The sequence below is a fragment of the Pagrus major genome, chromosome 13 (genome assembly GCF_040436345.1).
Source record: "Pagrus major chromosome 13, Pma_NU_1.0".
Lineage (NCBI taxonomy): Eukaryota > Metazoa > Chordata > Actinopteri > Spariformes > Sparidae > Pagrus > Pagrus major.
The window spans coordinates 10,049,172-10,071,782 of NC_133227.1; the positions used below are offsets into that span (position 1 = coordinate 10,049,172).

The 22,611-nt window shown below is 39.8% G+C and overlaps 1 protein-coding gene across 2 annotated transcripts in view; it reads right to left on the reverse strand.

Moving 5' to 3' along the window:
- Positions 1–15,668: 15,668 nt before the first annotated feature.
- Positions 15,669–22,611, reverse strand: part of b3glctb (beta 3-glucosyltransferase b) — a 28,149-nt gene continuing 21,206 nt past the window's right edge. Inside the window, exons 12-16 of one of the 2 annotated variants that reach the window (XM_073479556.1) lie at positions 22,325–22,424; positions 21,956–22,075; positions 21,320–21,464; positions 18,488–18,638; positions 15,669–17,668 (exon numbers count right to left, since the gene is read on the reverse strand). In XM_073479556.1, the coding sequence (XP_073335657.1) occupies positions 18,504–18,638; positions 21,320–21,464; positions 21,956–22,075; positions 22,325–22,424 (500 nt within the window). In that variant the 3' untranslated portion in view covers positions 15,669–17,668; positions 18,488–18,503. Of the gene's footprint in view, positions 18,639–21,319; positions 21,465–21,955; positions 22,076–22,324; positions 22,425–22,611 lie in introns of both variants that reach the window. The other variant, XM_073479555.1, reaches the window with a different exon arrangement.

Below are 22,611 nucleotides of genomic sequence, written 5' to 3' on the forward strand. Positions count from 1 at the left end.
AAACAAGAGGAGGAACACCCAGCTGCTAGCCTGCTAATCATGAGACAGAAGAGAGGATAATTCTGGACTGAGATTAAATTTTCCAGCGGCCCTGATTATCATTTATTGAATGTCTTGTTAACTGCATATACATTCACCTCTGTTGAAAAAGGAGTGGTTAATTGACCAGTTGGTGGTCGTATGTTGGCTCAGGTTTATAGCCTATCAATCTATGCTATCAATAGAAGTTTTGGGCTATTTTTATGGAGGTAAAATGTCGCCATCTCTTGGTGAATTTAAGATAATCCTTTATTTGACCCACAATGGAGAAATTTAAAGCGTTGCAGCAGCAAACAGCAGTATAGGAATATAGAACCTAAGTACAAAATGTAAAAATAAGTATATAAAAATATTTAAATATAGAGGTATCAAATAGCGGCAATAGCTCAGTCCGTAGGGACTTGGCTTGGGGGCTCAGATGTGGCCGGTTCAAGTCCCGCTCGGACAAAAAAAAAAAAAAAAGTATGATGTGAACTAGTAATGGAGAATACTAGTTCACATCCTGGGCATTGCTGAGGTACCCTTGAGCAAGGCACCGACCCCTAACAATGCTCATTGGGCGCCGCCTTGTGGGATTAAAATAGTATAATAAAATCAAATCATAATGAATATAATTATTATTTGCATTAATTTTAATCTTTGTGAGGCTAGTGTTTACATTAATTTCATTGTGTAATTTACCATTAAGACCAAAACAAATCTTAATAATCTGCTTGTATGATGGATTTCTTGTCATAACAGGGTCAATGCTTAAGTTTGTTACTAAGGGTGACACGGAGCCAGCGCCCAGTACGTCACAAGGGCCATCAAGCACCATGTCTACTGAAGCAGCCTGCATCTGTAAAAGGCTTGTTCCATTGTTGAAAGAGGCTGTTCATTTGATTTGTTCCTACTAATAAAGGTTGTAAACCTAAATGGCCTTTCATGATACAGTCATTTTGTAATGGGGGGGGGGGGGGGGGGGGGGGAATTAGTCCACATAGAGGGATGACAGCAGCCAAAGAGGCAAGCTAACACAGTAGTCAGCAGTAACAGCAGCCACACTGCCAAGGACCCAAAGACAGGATAACACAAGTTATAATTTAACCTAAAGCTGCAAATAGTGAAGCAGAGATCCCTGACAAGAGTTTATTATCCATTCGGATGATCATGCTTGCACTGGGAGCTTTGATTTATTCATTTATTAAAGCCTTCTGAAAGCAACTGTTGGAAGCAGAAATTGCTCAATACATGTGAGCAGTGGTGTTTTTTCCAGGAAAGTAGCAAAGGAAACCTCCAGGGGGTGCATGCCACCTCCCACGCCTAAGTTGTGAATCTAATATTCAACTGGCAACGGTCTGGCCGTCTTCTCTGCGATCTAGGAGTGGGGATCGTGATGGTTGCTTTAGCACAAACACAGAAAACATAAATAACTGCCCATTCTCACTCCCAATGCATGAAACAGAGCAGCCTGGTCAATTGCCCTACACTTCTAAGTTTGGCGTTGTAGTTATGCCTGTAGTATCTATTCAGGAAAATCCCCGTTAGTGTAGTAGTGTAAAGAGCAAGAAAAATTCCAAGCCAGGGGATGGAGGGGTGGGTCATATGCTGGACCTTCCCCTGGGAGACTGGGGTTTGCATCTGTGTGTGTTGAAGTGTCTGAATTGATTTGTTTTCTAGGTTACATTGTGTCAGGCTGGGCTCTCACTATGGGACTTTTAAAATCCTAAACAACTGTGCTTCAAGCTTCAAAATGTGACACTACCTACCCTTTAAGCATCAGTTTTGCCCCATGAAAGGCTCCGTGGTCAGGCTAGGCACAAAAGTACTTAAAATCAATAGTAAGACTTTCAAAATAACGCTTTCTGACATACATTTCACATATGACATGACTTTTGGACTGATATTGTCCTGAAATGGTCGCAGTTGGGTTAGGTAAATTTTCAAGCGTTGTATTGTGTGCAGGTTTAGGATTTCACCGTCAGTCAGGACTTTAAAAGATCCAGGGACCGTACTCATAAAGCATCCTTGTACTTGGAGCTGCTTCTAGTGACAAGATCTAAGAAAAGTCTTAGCATTATTAAGTTTTCTCGTTAAAATTAAGACTAGCTCCTTCTAAAGAAAAAAGTTATTCATAAAGCCAAAATTTTGTTTTTCCTGAGATAATGAGACAATATATCATGAGCAAAACGACTTCATAAGAGTCATAAGAGCGGAGCATTACATACACACCGCTCTGTGGGGAGGATTTGGGGATTTTCAAAGCAAACCACATCAACTTTTTATTAATCTTTGCCATTAATAATGGGTACACTTGTTATGATGCCATGTATGCATCAGAGAAGTTCACAAGTCTTTTTTGCAAGTCCAAGTCGAGTCTCTTATGACTGCAATGAGCGTACTTTCATTTGCTGTATGCCATCCGGTCTGCTTAGAACACTGCATTACTATATCTCAGGAATTCAAAGCATGAACTGTGTTATCACTCCTTTATCTATTCGTATACAGCAGACATGTGACTCAAGTCATTTGGTCCAAGTCTCAAGCAAGTCCCAAATCATTTTTTCTTCAGCAAATCAAGCTAAGTAACAGGTTATGTCAAGTCAAGTCGAGTCCTCAGTTAAGTCACTTTATAGTAATGATATTATTGGCCAATGTATCTAACCTGTTCAAAAAGTATGACAATGAATTCAATTGAAATGTATTACAATTACTAATATAAGTACCAATGCCTTATGTGGTCCATTTTCAGCCCGCTACAGCCTCTGAAGGACATTAGTGTGGGAGGGGCTCAGCACCAGCCACCAGCCAGTTGTGAGAGAACAGACTGTCACATCAGGTTAATCTCAGCTAGCGCAGGAGTTCTGAAAGAACAGATTGTATCTGGTTAATAGATCCAGGGCCCGTAGTCATGAAGTGTCCTTGTTCTTACAGTTGCTCCTAGTAACAAAATTCTATGAACACTCTTAGAATTATTATATTTTCTGGTTAAAATTATGACTAGTTCCTTCTGGAGAAAAAGATTATTCATAAAGCAAAAATGTTGTTTTCCTGAGATAATGAGACAATCCATCAGCAAAATGACTTCATCCGAGTCATAAGAGCGGAGCATTACACACACATCGCTCTGTGGGGAGGATTGTGGGCATTTCAAAGCAAACCACATGAACTTTTTATTAATGGGTACACTTGTTAAGATGCCATATGCATACTGGCTTGCCACGGGTGATCTAAGAGACATTATGCTATATGAAAGAAGAGGGAATAACCTTTTGTTTTCTTGTGATATTGGATTATCTTATTATATATCTTGCCCGTTTTGTGCATACGCAACCTTTAGGCTTATTCACACTAAGGCATATTTTCGAGGGGAATAAAAAGATATTTTTACAATCAATCTTTGTCAGCAAATCTTGTGAGAAACAATACAATATTTTTTTTGATATCTGCTGCAGTTTGGAGGAAGACAGAGAACAAGCAAGAGCACTTGTAACGCAGAAAATGCCAATGTAGAATGAATTAAAATGGAAACGCTACAATAACAAACTGACAAGACTGAATCACAGAGTTCGGACTCGGATGCAGAGCTGGCGATGATACTTTATTTTGAAGGTCAAAAACAGAAAGCGCCTCGCAAAGGAGGGTTGGCTAGGAAAATTAGCAACTAAAATACCTATCTTCTAGGGAGAGATAACAACGAAAACGAAGAGAACAAAAAACGCCTCCGAGGAGGGAAAAACTACAAGAGGGATGAAGTCAAAACTAACTAAGGCTATGAAAAGTTAAATGACAAAAGGTCAACAAAAAACTCTCTTAGCGAGGCAAAAACTGAGACTGAGACTAAGGTATTACTTTGACAAGAGTGATGCTTCACAACACACGACATGACACACTGGCACAGGACAAAGGGAGACGCCGACTATATGAACACATGAGGTAATGGGGAACAGGTGGACACGATCAGGAATCAGGGAAGACAATCAGACTGGTGACACATGAGGAAGGGCAAGTGACCTGAAACGAGAGGAGAGTTAATTTCCAAAATAAAACAGGAAGTCACAAAACAAACATGGAGACAGGACAAAAACTTAACTTGACATACCGGTGTGACACAAACTAGTTCTCATCAGCTCACAATCACTTTATAAGACCGGACAGCAAGATAGCACCTGTGTGTTTGTCATTCAGGTGTGTGTACGCCTTCCACCCCGCACACCAGCTCTGCATCTGTCTTGTTTGCCTCCGTTTATCATTTGGACTAAATGGCTCCGTCTGTTTGACATGAACTTGTTGCTGTCTCTTTGATCGCAGAGCAATATCTGAATGCCACCAGAGCCCTCTTCGGCGTCAGCTTTGTGCCAACAACACAAGGAAGTGCCAAGAAAGGAATGAAGGAGGAAGCGCCTGTTTTTTTATGCAGGCCAGCCAAGAGAGCAGACAGATCAGCGAGACAGAAATAGCATTTAAAATGTAACAACGACACTGACTAATGAGAGCTGTGTTTAAACTTGGAGATGTGCGTCAGTCCCAAGTGTATCCTCTCATATTTGTGGAAATCAGTGAAACAGAAAAGCCCACTTTGACACTGGACCACTTGATCCAAAAGACAAATATTGAGCACACAGCAGACGCCACCACCTGTTCTTTTTTACTGAATAAACTGTTGTTACGACTGTTGTCGTATTGTTGTGACGTGTGCAGGTGTGTGTGTGTGTGTGTGTGTGTGTACTCTTGTTGTCCTATCTGAGCGCAGCCTGCTGACCGGACTCCTCCTCCTCTGAGAGGTGATTGGTTGCCGGACCCGGCCCGCGGCTATAAAAGACCCGAGATGGCGTCGGAGGGTGGCAGAGAGACGGAAGTCCACGCGCTCCTCAAATATCCACCAGCCACACCAGAGCATCTTTGCACTTTTTCATTGTAGGGGTGGACTGCCATTTATGTTGATCTGTTTTCTCCTGTGTTTGGCCAGTCAGGGAGGTTGGCCTTTGTCTTTGAGTTCTGTTTGTTTCCTGGCAGGTCAGCTGTTTTCCGGAGTTAACAAAAAGAGATTCCTCTTTGTTTGTTATGTTGGCCTGAGTCCATGCTGAGGTTATTAGTTAAATTGCAGTTATGTTGAAACAATAAATTCTTTTTCAACTACTTTAAGTTTGCATCCTGGTGGCTGCTTGGATTTTGGGGAGAATGGGGCTTAATCATGTTGCGTCCCAGTCACCCCTGGATGGGGCGTAACATGAATTGGGGGCTCGTCCGTCTTCTTTTCACGTTGTTCTGTAGTGGTAAGTTTGGTAAGTAGCGGCGTCTGTTCTGGTTGGCAGTTTTCTTTTGTGTGCGGGGGAGATCATGGAGATTCCAAGTGATGAGTTTGTGAAGAATCCTTCCTGGGAGAAAATTGAGAAGTGCATGAAAGCAGACTTGTTAGTTGTGGCTAACTGCTATGAGGTAACTGTGTCTTATTGGGCGCGGAAAGCAGATTTGAAACGTGTGTTGTGTGAAAGGCTGGTGGAGAGCGGGGTGCTACCTGCTTTAGCTGCTCCTGAGGAGGAGGAAGAGGAGGTGAAAGAAGCTGCTCCGGTGGCTGGGGCGAGAGTGACGGGGGTTGCTGGCGTGCTTGCCGCCGAGGTGGAGCGTGAGCCTGCCTCTGGGTCTCCTGTCGGCGGTAGGTCCACAGAGGATCTCCGCCTAGCCCTCAGAATAAAAGAGGTTGAAACAAGGAACAAAGAGCTTGAGGTGCAGGCCATGCATCTCCGTGTGAGAGCTCTGGAGCTAGAGCGAGGCGCACCTCCAGTCTTAACGCCACAATCCACTAACCACACACTCTCTGCTGCTGCTCCTGCTTTCGATATCAGTAAACACATAGCGTTAGTTCCCCCGTTTCGCGAGTCAGAGGTTGACTCTTATTTCAGCGCTTTTGGGCAAATAGCTGCTGCACTAAGCTGGCCCAAGGAGTTCTGGTCCCTGCTGTTGCAGTGCACGCTTGTGGGGAAAGCCCAGGAAGTTTGCGCAAGTTTGACAATTGACCAGAGTCTTGATTATGACTTATTGAAAAAGACTGTGTTGCAGGCTTACGAGCTAGTGCCCAAAGCCTATCTGCAAAAATTTCGAAATAGTGAAAAAACTGCCAACCAGACTTACGTAGAGTTTGCGCATGAAGAGCGTTTTGTTTCTTCATGACAGCGTGGAGATGTGGTACAGCCTGTTCTAAGTCTGCATTGTTAAACATGCTGCTGAAATGTGACTTATGATTAAGTATGTCTCGTCTAATCATCCCAGCAGCTTTTGCCAGGTGGATTGCTTCACCATGCTTGTGCAAGTATTGAGCCCACATCTTTCTCAAAAGCCAGCATGACATCTCGTCCCTGGTGATGAGCTTGCAACTCAGGGATGTGACAAAGCAGCTGGTCCTTCAGTCAAGTAGCATGAACCTGAGGTGATTCAACACCCAGCTGCTCCAGTCTCTGCTTGTAAAGTGTGGTCAGATCAGCAAGCCTGAAAATGGGTGGATCTGTACCATCACTGGCAGCTTTTATTTCACTGATGTGAGTGACCAGTTCAGAGAAGGCAATTGGATATGCTTCTTTCCAGTTTTCCTGTGCTCTCTCTTGCTCTTGGACCCTTAGGTAGTCTCATTCTTTGTTATACAGAGCCACCAAGCAGGCAGAATGATACTTCAGTTCTTGTGCTATGACACATCCGCCACTCAGTTTGGCAAGTAGTTTCCCATCATTGAGTGTTCTTGCACATTCATTAATTCTCATATTCACTTTCATTGTCATTGCTTCTCTTAGCTCACCTCCTTGAGTCTCACATAGAAAACACTCTATTTTTTTTTCTCTTGGGCCTTTCTTGGGATATTGCTTCTACCGCCTTCATTCCTGGTAGCTGCTGGGGTTGATCTTTTTTCAGCTCTTTGTAAATTTGTGTTGTTAAACAGGAGCATACACGTCTCATGATAGTGTGCCTTGTTTCGTCTCAAGGTTGACTCTATCCCTCTACCTTCATCAAGTCTTGCAGGGTCTATATTGATTGGTAGTTGATGAAGTGATTGAAACCAAGGAATATTCCTTGCCATGGTGACATACCCATCATCTCCTTTTTTGACAGGATTGGTCTGGGGAGACTTTAGATCTTCCTTTTTATCTAGTTGACATATGCAACACTTGGTCCAGTCAGTGGTCCTTGATTTACTTGTAGAGCTAACAGCCATGGCTGGTCTGACATTTAGTTTCAAAGGCTGATGCTTTAATGACCCTGGAACTGAAAAAATATAGCCTATTAAAATATAACCTGATCAATTTTTGCGGCCAATGCTTGTGCAAATGTTAGAAAGAAGAGAATGTATTTTTACATTAATATATCTGCCAGTATTCTTTATATAAGCTACTGTCGAGTCAACTATCAACTACTGTCAACTATGAAGAATTACTTCATGAAATGCTTAAAAGAACAACAACTTTGAATAATTTTTTGCTAAACTTGTTTCTATGTAGCCTAATTTAAGATTTTATTTAAACATTGGATGGACATCATGAGTTGAATGTATTTATTTATAAGGCAAAAAATCCTCGTATTAATGTTTTACAAAATTATTTTTTTGTGTTCTACCCTATTTAAAGTCACAAAATCCAACTCACCATACTTGAAAACATAGGAATGTACACCAAGATCAAACAAATCGAAAAACTACACACACTAATATAAATGAGGCGATTTTGGAGGCTAATTTGGCAACCATCTTGAAAAAATGGCCGCCATCTTGGATTTTCAAATGTCCAATCGGACAGATTTGATCAGAAGCCTTTGGAGAACAAATACACCAAATTTCATGCTTGTATCATAATTTGCACAATTCCTCTCAAATTCTGCTTTTATCCGCTCCACTACTGATGCCAATCTGATGTCGTTCCACATCTCAAAATTGAAAAACAAGTTACAGAGGACTCCCACATTAGACCTCATGCCTCCTGAACGGATTGCACAATATACATATTTATGAGCTTTCAGCAACCACCCATAACCATTGTTCTCTAATGTAGCTATCAAGTTGTAAAAAGGCTTAAACCTTCATTTATTTCAAATACTTAAGACAAATAACATTTTAAGGGAAGAGGATACTTTTGAACAGTTTTTTTATTGCCACTTTGCTTTTAAATGATTTCATGCTATTTAAAATGTATGAAATAATACTTTCTCTCTTTTAGAAGGCTTTACTAAGTTTTTAGTATTTGCATTTTTTAAGGAATCTTATTGTAAAAGCAAACAAACCAATGATTTTGTTTTTGAAGGCCCCATATTATGCTCTCTTCAGGATCATTATTTTATTTTGTGTTACAACTAGAATAGGTTTATATGCTTCAACACTCAAAAAACACATCAGTTTTCTCATTCTGTCCAGTGCTGAAGGCCAGTATTCCCTCTCTGTCTAAAACACTCTGTTTTAGCTCCTGTCTCTTACTCAGTCTCCTCTGATTGGTCAGCTCACACACGCCTGACCCAGCACCGCTAACAGCAACAGAGCAGCTGTGTTAAATCAAATCTTCAGTGCCAAATTAGTCACTAGGCATAAATTATGCAAATGTAAATATGGTGACGTGGTGTGATGTCACACAGTCACACAATTAAAGGCTGGGCTACTGACGAGGCGTTTCATGAGCAGTGTTTTCTGTGGGAGAGAGGAGCTTCAGTTAGTGTGGACCCTTTTTACCTTTCAAGACCTTTTACATGCACAGGAAACTATACAACACACTGAAGGAAAGAGAGAAAAACATAAGCATGATAAGTCTCCTTTACATCTTCTAACACTGACACAAACAAACACAGAAACAAAACATGTCAGCCCTGAAATTATAACCCATTTATAACCTTGAAATGAACATTGGCAGCCAAGCCCACATTATCAGCATTTTTTTTAAATGATGGTGATTGATAAACAGGCCTGCTCCAGTTCTTGGGTGACAGAGACAATTTCATCTGCAGCAAAACCATCATAATATAACATCATTCATCTTATACGCTTACAAATCCGCTACCTATCAACTGGTAGAGTTATTCTTTAGTCCTGTAACACCTCAATGAAGGTTTTGTTCCTTTATTAAATCCTGGCAGTCAATTTATGTGTGCAATTATAAATCCCAGGATGAAGAGAACAAATATCTTCAAAAATATTACAAGAGAATCAATGTGGTCGGCTTAGAGATAAAACTTTAAAACATTTAACACAATTCTCAAGAGAAGAATCAAATCATGAGCCAGCAGTATCTTACAGCACTGCCTTCTCAGACGGTGCAAAGAGAACAGTTTGCTGATGAATAAATAATATGTCACACAAATAAATAAATCAGCAGCAGCTTCGCCTCGCAGTCATAAAATTGAGATTGGAAGTAAGTCACTGGCACTGTGGGTTATATTTTTGAGGTGATCTGTGTGTGCTTGGAGATCGATAAATAAATGATTGCTCTGGTATACATCAAAGCTTTCAACAGTGTGATAAAACAAACATTTGAGAGCGTAACAAATGCGCTCTCACTTCTCTTTGACGCAGATTTAGCACTTAATGAATCATTTATAAAGATTGATAAGACCCTCCTCACTTCTACTCCCAAACTAGGCCAGATAAGTGACTCTGATGGTCCGTGTCTGACTAAAGAAAGACAGCTGTCTCTTTAAAATGTGAGATAGATCCTCAATTCCCAAGCGTAGAAATTATGATTGAAATAGAATATTGATACACGACATTACACTTTTGGCAGTATTAATCTATTGAGAATAAGTAAGAAAACAACTACTACTATAGAAATGTAAAAAAAAAAAAAAAAGTTTAAAAAAGACAGTAGGCCTACAGACATTCTGGAGAAAGTAGGCAAAGAGCTTTAAAGGTGCAGTATGTAAGAATTTTGGTTGAAAACATTCAAAACGTGACTAAAAATATCATCAGAATGTGAAGAAATAGTTGTGACTATTTGTGTATTGTGTGAAAAAAGCTTGGTCCTACTTAGCTACATCTGAGTGATTGACAATTAGGTAGGCAGGTGGCTGCTTTTGTAGCAGCTCTTTTCTGCGTTGTGTTATGTAGTTAGGAAGTGAGACGCACACTGGGGTTGAGCATCTATGGGAGTGTAATCTTCAGAATAAAGAAAAAAACAGGCGTCACACATACCGAGCCATACTGCAACTCTCTACCACTCAGCTCCGAGCACACACAGCTCTATCTCCTTGTATATTACACAAAATATACGGCATAGCTCATACTGTACCAGTGCACCATGTAAAACAAAACCCAACATTCGTAAAACCAGGATTCAAAGTGCAATGAAAATTCATTAAATCTTTCCCACATATCTTCCACAGTCTAAAAGAATTAAATTAATTCACCCACATTACCAAATTTTTTATAGTGCAAAAATATCAAAAAATGAACTGAATTATACAACTAGCATACCTTCAGAATAAAGAAAAAAACAGGCGTCACACACACCGAGCCACACTGCAACTCTCCACCACTCTACAAGGAAAAATGTCAATTCAAATTCACATAACCACAATAAAATGTCACATAACATATGAAATAATACAGTTATTACACAGCCATAGCATGCAGAGCACAACCTCATGACTTCAGCATGAAAAAGAGAGAAACAGGAAAAAACAGCATAAGGCTAAGTTAACTAACTCTGCATGAATAACTCAGTTTGAGATTCAATTTACAAGTTGTTAATCAATGGAGGCTTAACCAAAGGTTACATTAGCATGTTACATTACAGCATATCTCAACATATTGTGGTTTTGAATGGGAAAAAGATATAATAAATAAGACAATGGAGAGAGCGCCTCATAAAGTGACTCACCAGCTCCGAGCACACACAGCTCTATGAAGCTAGGTGGTGCAACGCCAAAACCACACCCCAGGGGAACAAAGGGCATACAATTGAAAATCACCATAGGAACCTTTCTTTTTCTTCTCTTACAGGAGGAAAAAAACATTTTGAGGAAGTTCACAACACAAAGAAAAGATTTTAGGGAAAATAAATAAACAAAACATAATAAGAAAATTTGACTTGGCTACACTTTCACCATAAAAACAAAATGCATCACGCTCTACCACACCTAACAAACACACAAGCAGACAAGCTGGTAAAATGCAGCAAACTTAAGCTGTAGAAAATGCTTCATAGTCTTTATGAGTGGTCACCACAGCCACGTTGATTTCAATTTCCAAGGCTTTGAGGATATAAATAATACAATCAGGCAGTAATTAGAGGTCAGGATTTGTACACTCATTTTCCCTTCACACAAGCCCTGAGGGCAAGGCATCAAATGTAATATTGTGTGAACATACACAAGGTGTGTTATTTTTTAATGAGACCATATTTGAAATTGATTTTGTTTATCTGCTCTAACTTAAGCTAAAAACCTGGCTAACTGCCCACAGTAGCAACGTGATCAAGTTTCTTCTAAAAGCTTTTCACATGACAATATTTACTGAGGTTAAACCCTTCATTATCCACAGTGCGGTCTTCTCTGCCCTTAATTGGATTTAGGGAAGGTTACGCTCCAGCAACTCCAGCCTACGACTACAAATCTGGATAGCATTACATTCCCCAAACACACTAGCGTGTGAGCCTAAAAGCCTGTTCTCTTGTTTTAAAACTGAAAAATACTTTAATAAAATACAAACAAAGCATCTATGTAGAATAATTCATAGCAGGCCTAGCTCTACGCAGCATTACAATAACACTGCTGTGTTTATATCTTTGTGTATTACAAGGACCATCAACTGCTGAGGACATTTTCAGAGAGTTCCCCTTTAAAAACGACAGCTGGAAACTTAAAATTAAAGTCAGCCGGGGACAGCATCTCTAACCAACTCATGGAGCTAACGTCAGCTACAGCTGATAAAATCTGTTAGCGTCATTTCAGCCTGCAAAAATGATGGTTACCATCTAGAAATGAGAAGCTTCTTTTCTTCTTATTTATCTGAAATCAAACACCTATTGCTTTAGAAATTAATACTTTATTTCTAGAAACTTTATAAACTTACAGCTTCACATGCTAGCAGCAGCAACTCAGGGGGACAGGGTTTAGCAAACAGTCACTTAGCAACACTGATCTCTCTCGCTAAACATATGCAATTGAAAGAAAGTGTTGTTTGCTTATTTATTATGTGTTTTTGAAATTTCACGGTCAGCCTCAACAGGTTTATAGGTTCAGCTGGGTGTAAACAGGGAGCTTTAAATATGTAAACAAAACCAGGAAAACAAAATCTCTGGTGGTCTGAGAGGTTACTCCAGTCCTGTGAAGGACCTCGTCTCGTGCAAGTCAGGACACAAAACATTCAAGGTAAAACACACCACAGGAAAATAAGTAGCAGGGCCTTTTTATGGTAGTGCGCGATGCTTTGACAATGGTTTTAAAGGTGACCCGATTAGACAACTGCAAGGTGAAGATGTGTCACAGCTCGTGCACTACACAATCTGCTATAGATATACTTAATCCTACACACCCTGTGCCACCTTCTTGCCCTGTAAAAGAAGAATGTCTGTCATCTGCATCCCCTTACAAAGCAGAGTGACTTGTGAGAGGTCAGAGTCAGAGTTTCCACCTGTGATTGAAGTAAAGTGAAGAGAGAAATGCATATTTAAAGATGCATTAATAAGATTACTTGACTAGAATTCCTCACCTACTAACCCATGATATGATATGGCAAAAAATAATGATAATTGCACCCATAATGGTAATTGTGTTAGGCTTTGTAAATAACCAATGTTGTGTATTTTCCTGATGTTGTCTTTGAGAGACAGAAGCCAGCATATTTTGTGGAAATGGGCACATAACATTTGGATATTTCTTGTGTAAAAATGGAATTTTTTCGCTGGATGGTGAGTGGATTCAACCCCTCGGACCATGAAAGTCCACAGAATATTTAATAGAAATGTGGGTATATCTTTCGAAGTATCTTGGTTTGCTTGATAACGAACTGAAAATGTATCATAACCTTCCAAAGATTGTGGTTCTGGCACTGCTCCTGGGGGCAGCATTGATGAGCCATGTCCATTTTCTTTCATGAAAAGATCTAATCTGAAAAGTACTAAAAGCCAAAGAAAACAAGGACAGAAAAGCAGACGGCATGAAGAACATGTGACATGCAGTAATAGGCAACATAATAAATGCAACCAAGACTAAATCTGCCTTGATTTATAAGATGCTTAAGAGAAACTAATAAGAATTGTCTGTGTGCTGACTGAATCAGGCTGATTTACTGTCCCTGACAGAAATTTGAAGAAACAGCAGAGCGGCGAAGGCAGAGGTACATCCCCGAGTTCTGCTGCTGCCGACTCTAACTGCTGATGAAAGCTGCAGCTTCCCGAGTCCAAACAGTTCGATTTGTGAGAGCTAGAAGGAAGTGACTCATGTGAGTCAATGAGAGAGAAAGCACTGGGGAGGTGTGTGTGTATGTGTGCACAAGTGTTTGAATGGGATGTGAGAGGAACGGAGTGATCCATTTCTGTGAAGTTCGTAATGTAACATTTACACATGAAAAAGGACGAGTACTATATTCCTATGAGTAAATGAGAGCAAAGAAAACCATCAATCCCCCTCACTTTAAATACTGTTTGAAGAATGTTATCATCCTCCAAGTACACTTTGTTAAAGAAAAAATAATTAATTAATTAATTAATTAATTAAACAGATAATGGTTACAATTCAATTGAGGGTTCCCTGGAGTTCTTTCTGCGAGGATGTATGCTGAGTATACATATTTTTTTACAATATGTCATCTGCCTGGCATCATATAAAGCTTATATAAAGAGAGGCAGTCGCTTTGGGCAGTCACCGCCCCCGTTGCTACAGTAACGAATGTCACAGTGACATGATGATGAGGCACTTCACAACTTCTGGGGTTCTGTCATCAATGACAGTGACAAATCTGAAAAAAGGAAAGAAACACACAGGCTGAGGCAGTCTCCTTGACAGCAAGTGCCAACTTCTTCATTACATCACGACTCTGGAGACGTAGGTGTAGTCCACAGGTTTAATAACGTATGAAGATGTGAAACTATAACAAAATACAAATGTGAAATCAATACAAGTTAGTTAGCAAGCATGTCAACAACTAAGTTGACATCACAAAACACATACAGTCAAACATCATGAAATTTCAAATAATGGTACAGAAAAATAGAGGTTATACATACAGACAATCCACAGAAGATGAAAGGCGAGCAGACATCTGATTCTGGTGGTGAGGTCTGACAGCATGAAAACTAGGGGTCGGTGATCGATCCAAATATCAATAGTATCGATACCAAGGTGAGTATTGGTATCGGATCGATACTAGCATGATGAGATCGATATTTTTGTTGTAGTTTCTCTTCTATAAGTTCAGCAAATCACTCGTATTTCTTCACAGAGTTTGGTGGGCGCAGCATCTAGTCCTTATGCGCAGCGCTCCTCTTGACCTCTCTCACTCCGCTCACTCAGGTTCACTAGGCCCCTCCCCTCCCCTCCTGCGCTGCCTGCCAGAGCAGAGACAGACTGGGCGAGATGGCAGAGAGGAAGAGGAGTGCTGTTTAGAGTTATTTCACAATTTCAGACAGAGAAACTGCTACCTGTGACGTATGCAGGAAAAAAAAGCAGCACACCCAAAAGTTAACGCTGAGCTGCAAAGCAAACGGAGGGAGGAGGAGGAGGGAGCTCCCCAAACCCGAAACAGATCCCTGGCACAGAGACAGACGGCACTGACAGAGGCCTTTCAACAAAAACCTCAACAATATCCAGGTAGCAATTTCTAAAAGTGAAAGTTATTTCCAGCATTAATTAATGTTGTTTTTCAAAGTGTAATTGGAGGTCAGAGATGTAATTTTAGCAGAGTGATTAAACTATTATCATATATTCAGACAGTTGAAATAAATCTTAATTGTTTTACTGGAACTCAAAAATATATACTTATATTAAGATATATAGCCTACCTCAAACCTGAAGTATGAATATGGCAGAATATAATAACCCTTTTGTGTATCTGTTGAAGGAACATTAGTATTCCTATTTAGGCTACATGCAGATTTTCAAGTGAAAAGTATCGGTATCGGCAATATGGGCCCTGTAATTACTTGGTATCGAAGGATACCAAAATTTGCAGTATCGCCCACCCCTAATGAAAACCCAATACTGAACATCTGCCTGTTTCCCGAGAAAAGGAAACTCACTGCTCACCAGTAGGGGCAGTAAAGAACAATTGTAACAGCACACTCTCATAAAGTCATGAATGCGAGGTACTCCCCTGTAAGGTTGTTAATTAGGGACCTATAAGCCCTCTTTAAACAAATTTAATCATCAGAAGTTGAAAAATAAACTACTTCAGTCCATTCTGGAGCCAAAGAAATGAGAAGACGTGAGTGAACAAGTGTGACAAAACATTTGAAAGGAACAAGACTCACCACCACTTACCACTTACAAAAATCTGCTTTTTGCCAAAATAGCAGCAGAATTGTTAACTATCATTTTGCAAATCAAATAATTTGTTGCACTGGTTCGCTGTGGGGCAGTATGTGTCGTCTGTGTGTAATTAAAGCAGAGGACTGTGTTTTCCTCTTATCTCTCCTTCACATAGTCTGCTTTGGTGCAGAACACCCAAATAAAACACACAAACACACACACAAGTTTTGTTCAATCCAGTGAACATTTTATTTTCAAATGATTAAAAAAGTCTTGAGTAATTTAAGGAAATAACAGATTTAAAGCAGGTACAAGCAAACATTTATATATTAAAAAAACAGCTGCAGAATGGCATGTTAGTGCAGGCTCGCCATCCAAACTGACACATACACAGTGTTGTTGTTCACAGATCAAAAATACAATTCTGTTCTATTGAAAATTCCTCCATCAGAGACTCATTCACACAATCATATTAATCCAACTTCATAAAAAACATGAACACACACATTTCAGAGATACTAAAAATATGTTTAAATTTGAAGGAATGGTTCAATATTTTTGGTAAATCTAACTATTTTCAAAAATTACTACATTAAAAAGTGTGTTTGTCTGAAAGTGAAATGAACACAAAATATACTTTAAAAATATTGCTGAAATTGAGGAATCTGATATTTCTGACTGAAATCAAGACGATTGTAAATTCTCTGGTAAATGACTCCTTTGTCGCGTCTATATTCTTAGATTATTTTAGCCTTCTTTGTGTTGTTACCTGTTTTTTAGTATTTCATTTTTGCTGTTGCCTTATTTTGTATTGTTTTGTCTTCAACCTTTTGTGTTGCAGTCAGGTCAGGTCTCCACCCTGAAGAGACTTAACTGGATAAATAAATAAATTAAAATAAAATAAACTCTGGCTGGCTCTTAATACAACACAGATCATTAACATTTTTAATCTTGCTCTCTGTAACACCCAATCACCCCAATGAGGAACAAACTGACATTATAACAAATACATAAACACATGATCTTATTTAAATAAATTAAACATCTTTGTTTTGGGTTTTGTTCAAATTTAGTTTGGGGGTAAAGTGACAGCAGTGACACACTCACAGTGTGTGCTCTGATACAGTCCCTGTAAGGGCTGCGACACAGGAAAAAGCTGAGAGTGATGTCAAGTGAAATTCCTCCAACTTCTAGAGAAATTCACAGTTTCCAATTTTTGGCAACGCTAGCAGTGTGGTCAGTCAGACCAGTACTTTCCCAATAAACAAATGTTAGCATGCTAACCTGCTAAACATAAGCATGTAAGCATTGTCACTGTGAGCATGTTGGCATGCTGACGTTAGCATTATAGCTCCAAGCACTGCAGATCCACTTGCTTCATTGTAGACTTTTTCTACAAAGGAGGATTTCAGCAGCTTTAAAAATTAAAGCTGTATTACGGACATTTTTGGCCACTAGGGGGCAGGAAAACTTTAAAACAGGCCGACAGCACATACAACCATCCTCATATTCATGGCTTATACACATCAATCGATTATTAAGTCCTGGATACGGCAACACCGCTTAGCCTTGCTTCTAATTTTGCAATTATGACTTTTCTATTTAGTCTTTGATGCATTTGACGTCATCACAATGTAAAGTCTTGGGCCAGGCAGAAACTCACCGTCATGGTAATCATGGCTTATGTGCCATTCAAACAGCTGTTTGACTACACAGGCGCCATCTTTGGGTTCATTATCTGGCTCTATTATATATCAATGCCTATACAACCGTTACAGCTAACATGTCAGTCTGACTCAGTGGATCAGTATAAGCCTGCTGTTGGCCAACTATTTCATTTGGCATTCTCCTCCCCTTCCGCTATCTGTGTATTAGCATTTTCAAAATCTCACCAACCTCTGAGCTAGCAACCTGCACACTGAAAAGGGCAAGATACCCTAAACTAGTCGCTAACAGTACAAACCTAAACAAAGCAGAAGTTGTTAGCTTTTCTTTTGCACTAATTTAGCCATTTTATTTCTAGGCCTCACCTTCGCATGCACAAAACAAGTCCCCCCCAATACTATTTTGTAGAGGTACTGTCGCTGCATCCTGGACTTTAAAGGAATAGTTCACTCTAGAATGAAATTCAGTCATTATCGACTCACCCTCATGCTGATGGGAAGTCCCGTGTAGTTTCTTATTCCTCAAAGTGCAGCTGGAGACCCGTGGGGGTACCCTCCTGTAGCAAAAATCCATATAACGGGCATAAATGGCGTCAGAGACGAAAAGGTCCATAAAACTACACAAAAACTTTGTAATATTCCTCCATACTGCTCGCCTGCTGCAATCCAAGTGTCCTGAAGTGGCGACATCCAGAGTTTACTCGAAACGACGTCATTTAGTACATTTTTCTAGCCTAAACAGTCACTATGCTATATCTGCCTGGAGGCACGCTCCCACGTTCACGCGAGTCTCCCTCACGGCGTTTGCACTACGGAAGCCGCGCCAGACAAGATCAACGAGACTCATCAGCATGAGGGTGAGTCAATAATGACTGAATTTCGTTCTGGAGTGAACTATTCCTTTAAGCTGCCGAAGACGATTGTGATTGGTTTAAAGAAATAAAAACAAGCTACAGTGTTTTTCCCCGATAGCAGAACGATAGAAGGTGCAGCCATACATTTCTCAAGAACTGATAAAGCGCTATGGAGACACACACATGTTTACAAACAATTACATATTCACTCATCCAGCAGAGGTTAAAGATTCATAAGCATCCACTCAGCAAGATTTCTCTTGCTCTGACTTGCTTATATAGTCAGCATGCAGACCATTAAACAAGCTAAATGAGGCTAAACAGATTTCAGTACAGCTGCAGACTTGCGTGATAAATCTCTGACTGCTTTTACACAACTCAGTCATGATTTAATGGTGATATAAAACCACTTATCAGTGCACAAATTAAGGCTTTTAATAGTTATGTTTTAGGGCATGTTGCCTAAGGTACTGTGCAAATCTGTATTCAATCTTTGTCTAAAGGCCGGCAGACGTTACATACCGTGTACACAGTGTTTCTACAGTTCATCACGTGGATGTGTGTCCTGCAGCCAGTGTTTGTAGACAGCCACAGGATCTATGTTCCAGTGTTTGTGGAAGGAGATGGCCTGTTGCATGGAGATCAGTGACTCAGAGTAGTCATCGGGTCTGGCCTAAAATAACAAGAACAAGTGGTTCATCTGTTGCATGTTTGTTTGCCAAAATATGTGTCAACTTTATTTGTGTACAGATGTGCTCTAGGGATTCCCTTGTTATAGGGAAGTCTTCCTTTTACAATGCAAATTTCGGGAAGTCAAACATGAAAAGAGCATCATGCAGAGCATCAACTGAAACTCAATAAAGGTTAATGTTGCGCTCCCACCAACGCTTGGTGTCCTTTTGGCTTATTTAGTGGTTTCTGTTGTAGAGCCCAGCAGGGTGAGACAGACTTTCACAGGGATGACAAAACAGAGAGGTTAAGCAAACTTAACTTCAGATCCTCGTCTACCCAGAGGTGGGAAGTAATGAAGGACAAATACTTCATTACTGTACTTACGTGTATTTTTCAGGTATCTGTACTTTGAGTATTTATTTTACGTTTCTTTTTATTGTTATTCCCTACATTTTAACACAAATATCTGTACTTTCTGCTCCCTATATTTTCAAAACATGCTCATTGATTTAGTTTTAATGCATTTGAGGGGATTTATATTTATTTTGCGTCATTGTGCGCCGCCTTCCCAACATCACAGGACTGACTTCAACCTATCAGCACATATCACGCATGAGAGAAGGAGCAAGCAAAATGTCACAAAAGACGTAACAAGACAGAAACAAACAGAGAAAGAGACTTGAATGGGGAGAGAAGGCATGTTAGTGTCTTGTATCTGTACAGACCATGCAGCCCTCTGCCTGGATTTTCTTATTTTCTCATTTTGTTGCTATGCCAGGGACGCTTTGCCAACAAAATGTCGGTATTTGACGTCCTTGGAATGAGACTCAACAGTCACTTATCTTTCAGCTTGGACAAATCCTACTGACTCCATCTTTAAGGTCTATAGTTTCTGAATTATATTAATATGATGTGAGGTTCAGTTGGCTATGCACAGAAATGGCAGGTAGAAATGTCCTTCAGAGGGATACGTTTAAATTTTATACTTTCTTTTGTACCGTCCTACTTTTACTTGAGTAAAGAAGTTGAATCAGTACGTCTACTTTCACCAAAGTCTTTTTTCACACAAGTATCTGAACTTCTACTGGAAGAATGTGTCCACTTCTGCCACCTCTGCTTCTATGTAACATTTTAATTTCACTCTGACTTCCCTTTCTATTACAACAGCTTTCATGCATGTTATTACCACTGCTTGGCTGTATTATTGTGCACCTAATGCACTAAAAACACCTACGCCTCTGTACATAATAGACAACAAAATAATAGGAACACACCTTATTTTTGGCTGTTTATTTTTATCTGTGCATCTATAATGATTGTTTGTACCATTTCCAGTTGTACGATGCTGTTCATGTGACCCTATAAAAACAAGACGTTCTTTGGCAGAAAGTTACCCACGGCCTTAGCATACAACTAGCTTATTTTGTGTGGCAGCAGTAAATTTGCTTCTGTCATGCAACCGTGTAATATTTAATTTTATTGATACATAAATGTGAATTATAAAATTTTTACACTCTACTAAGCCCAAGTCATGGAAAACTGAGCCGTGTCTCCAAAGAGTTTCTGCTGCGATTTGTTTTGGATGAAGAAATATTTTATTAACACACAACCACTCAGCAGACTTTTTGTTATGTCATGTTTAAGAAAAACCACAAACACCAGCACAGCAGTGATCATAAAACTAAAATGATGACACGCTGAGCCCGTCGCTGTGTGGGAGAAATGTGTCAGTGCTGGTACATAAATACTGCTCAATGTTTGACAAGAAGTTAACAGACAAAACAAAGGAGTTGGGGGTCAATAAGTCCATTTGTCTAGGCTATCTGAAATTTACCCTCCATTTCCAAAGTCTCAATTCAAAATTTCAACAATATATTGGTTTTGAATGGGATTATGGCAGTAAATCTACTGCGTTTGGCCATGATTGAACCCTATCACACTGATCTAATTAATGGTCCCAAATGCCTTTTTGAATCAACATTATAAACGGACTGTTTCCAAAGCTGGATTTTCTTGTTTGTTCAAGGCTGATATATACTTGAATTTAAGTGCTTTTCAGACAGAGAAAAGCTCCTTTCTAACATCCGGATAAGCCTGCTCTACCAACTTTACTGGTCTGTAATTTCCTAACTCACTCCTTCCCTGGAAAGACAAATGTAATTTGGTAATTATCATAAAGAAACAAAGTACTGAGACACTTAAGGAAGTTGTGTTGAGTTCACAAACAACTGATGATTTCTAGAAGAATAAGCTTGAAAGAACAGCTGCACAAGTAAACATTCATTCATTATTTAAGGGTACATTCTTGGTGTTCAAGTCGATTGGTGTTCACAAACCCAAAGCGTCGAAATAAGACTCAACAATGAAATATTTCTCTTTAATTGTTATTGGAAACTAACTGACCTGCTGTACAAAAGATTCTCTCAAGGTTACATTACGGTACGCAACAATTGAACACAGTTTCCAACTTTCCTGTTACATACCAGTACCAAGTTACAGTTACATGTTAGTTTCTTCAGAGGAAATTATAGAAATCTGTGGGACCTGTAAACTAATTGTGATACACAACACATTCTTATGGAGTATATTTCAACATCTATGGTTTGAGAAGCAAATGTAGTTAAAGGAGGTCCTTATATTCATATTAAGAACATGTATTGGTGTGTGTGAATTGATTCTTACCTGGTGGAACAGTGGACTGTGTGTGATGGGAACACTCAGGGCAGTGAAGCACCTGCCCAGCACCATGTCATCAGGAGCATCGTCACTGTAGCAGCTACAACCACTGGTAACTACCCTGGACACCGCCGCCCTACTTAGCACCATCCTAAAAGCAGAAAGCAGAAAACAGACTATTAATTAGGAATGAATGTTTTTGTTTCATCCTGTACCATATCAGAAACAACCTGCTTTGTGTACCACAGTTTTACAGCTGCTTCTTTCACAATGAAAGCAAACAGGAAAAAGTCATTTTTGTCCAGTGTACATCCCATGACGTAGTAATAACACGGTATGAACACTATGTCAAATTGTTTTAAAGGCAGGCGATATTCGTGGGAGCTTGGCAAACTCCCACAAACGCAACAGATGGCAGTTAATGTTTAGCTAATGTCTGTACTGTTGTTACATTGACACTAAACACAGACTTGGTTAGTGTGTCTGTTGTTACCTAATGTTTAGTTAAAGTCTGCAGCTGTTATATTGGCAACAGCAATACAAAGTGGTACAATTCAAGCAAATGACGCTAGGTGAAAAGTCACCTCACTTTCTGTCTGAACACACCGTGACACTAAGATTCCCTTCACCCCTCAGACTCACCCTCCTCCTCCTGTGGTGTAGCTGTATCCGTTCTGAACCAGGCCGTAGCCATATCTCTCCCCCAGGCTCACTGCTTCCTTTGGGTCATAGCAACGCAGCAGCCGCCGCAACCTTGGTAAACTAGATAGACAAAAATCAATAGACCATAGACTGTAGAGTGTATGAAGACACAGAAAACACGGAGGATTTTCAGCTTATTTTGCCTAAATAAACTTTTCACAGGACTCTGAGCAGAATTAAAATCAGCCAGAAAGTGAAAACACCAGAGTTGATGTGTGTGTAAAATCTTTAGAAATACATTTGAAAGTTGATGCTTTAATTTACTAAAATTAGAAGTAGCATGTTACAACAAAAACTTCTCACAGTTACCTGATGAGTGTATCATCATCAACAATGACCAGCCAGTCAGCCTTTGGCACAGCTTTGCTCAGGAACCGCCTCAAGATGGCAAACGTCTTTCCACAATGTCCTGCAGGGAGACAACATGGAGACAGCATGGAGACAGAAAGTATGGGAAAAAATGAAGCAGCATGACTTGTTAATTCATTAACAACAGCTGCAGGGATGATGTATTTTTGTAGGCTAACCCGAAAATTGGCATCATCCTGTTTCCCCCACAAAAAAAAGGATTTACTTTTTCAATTGGATTTCGGATT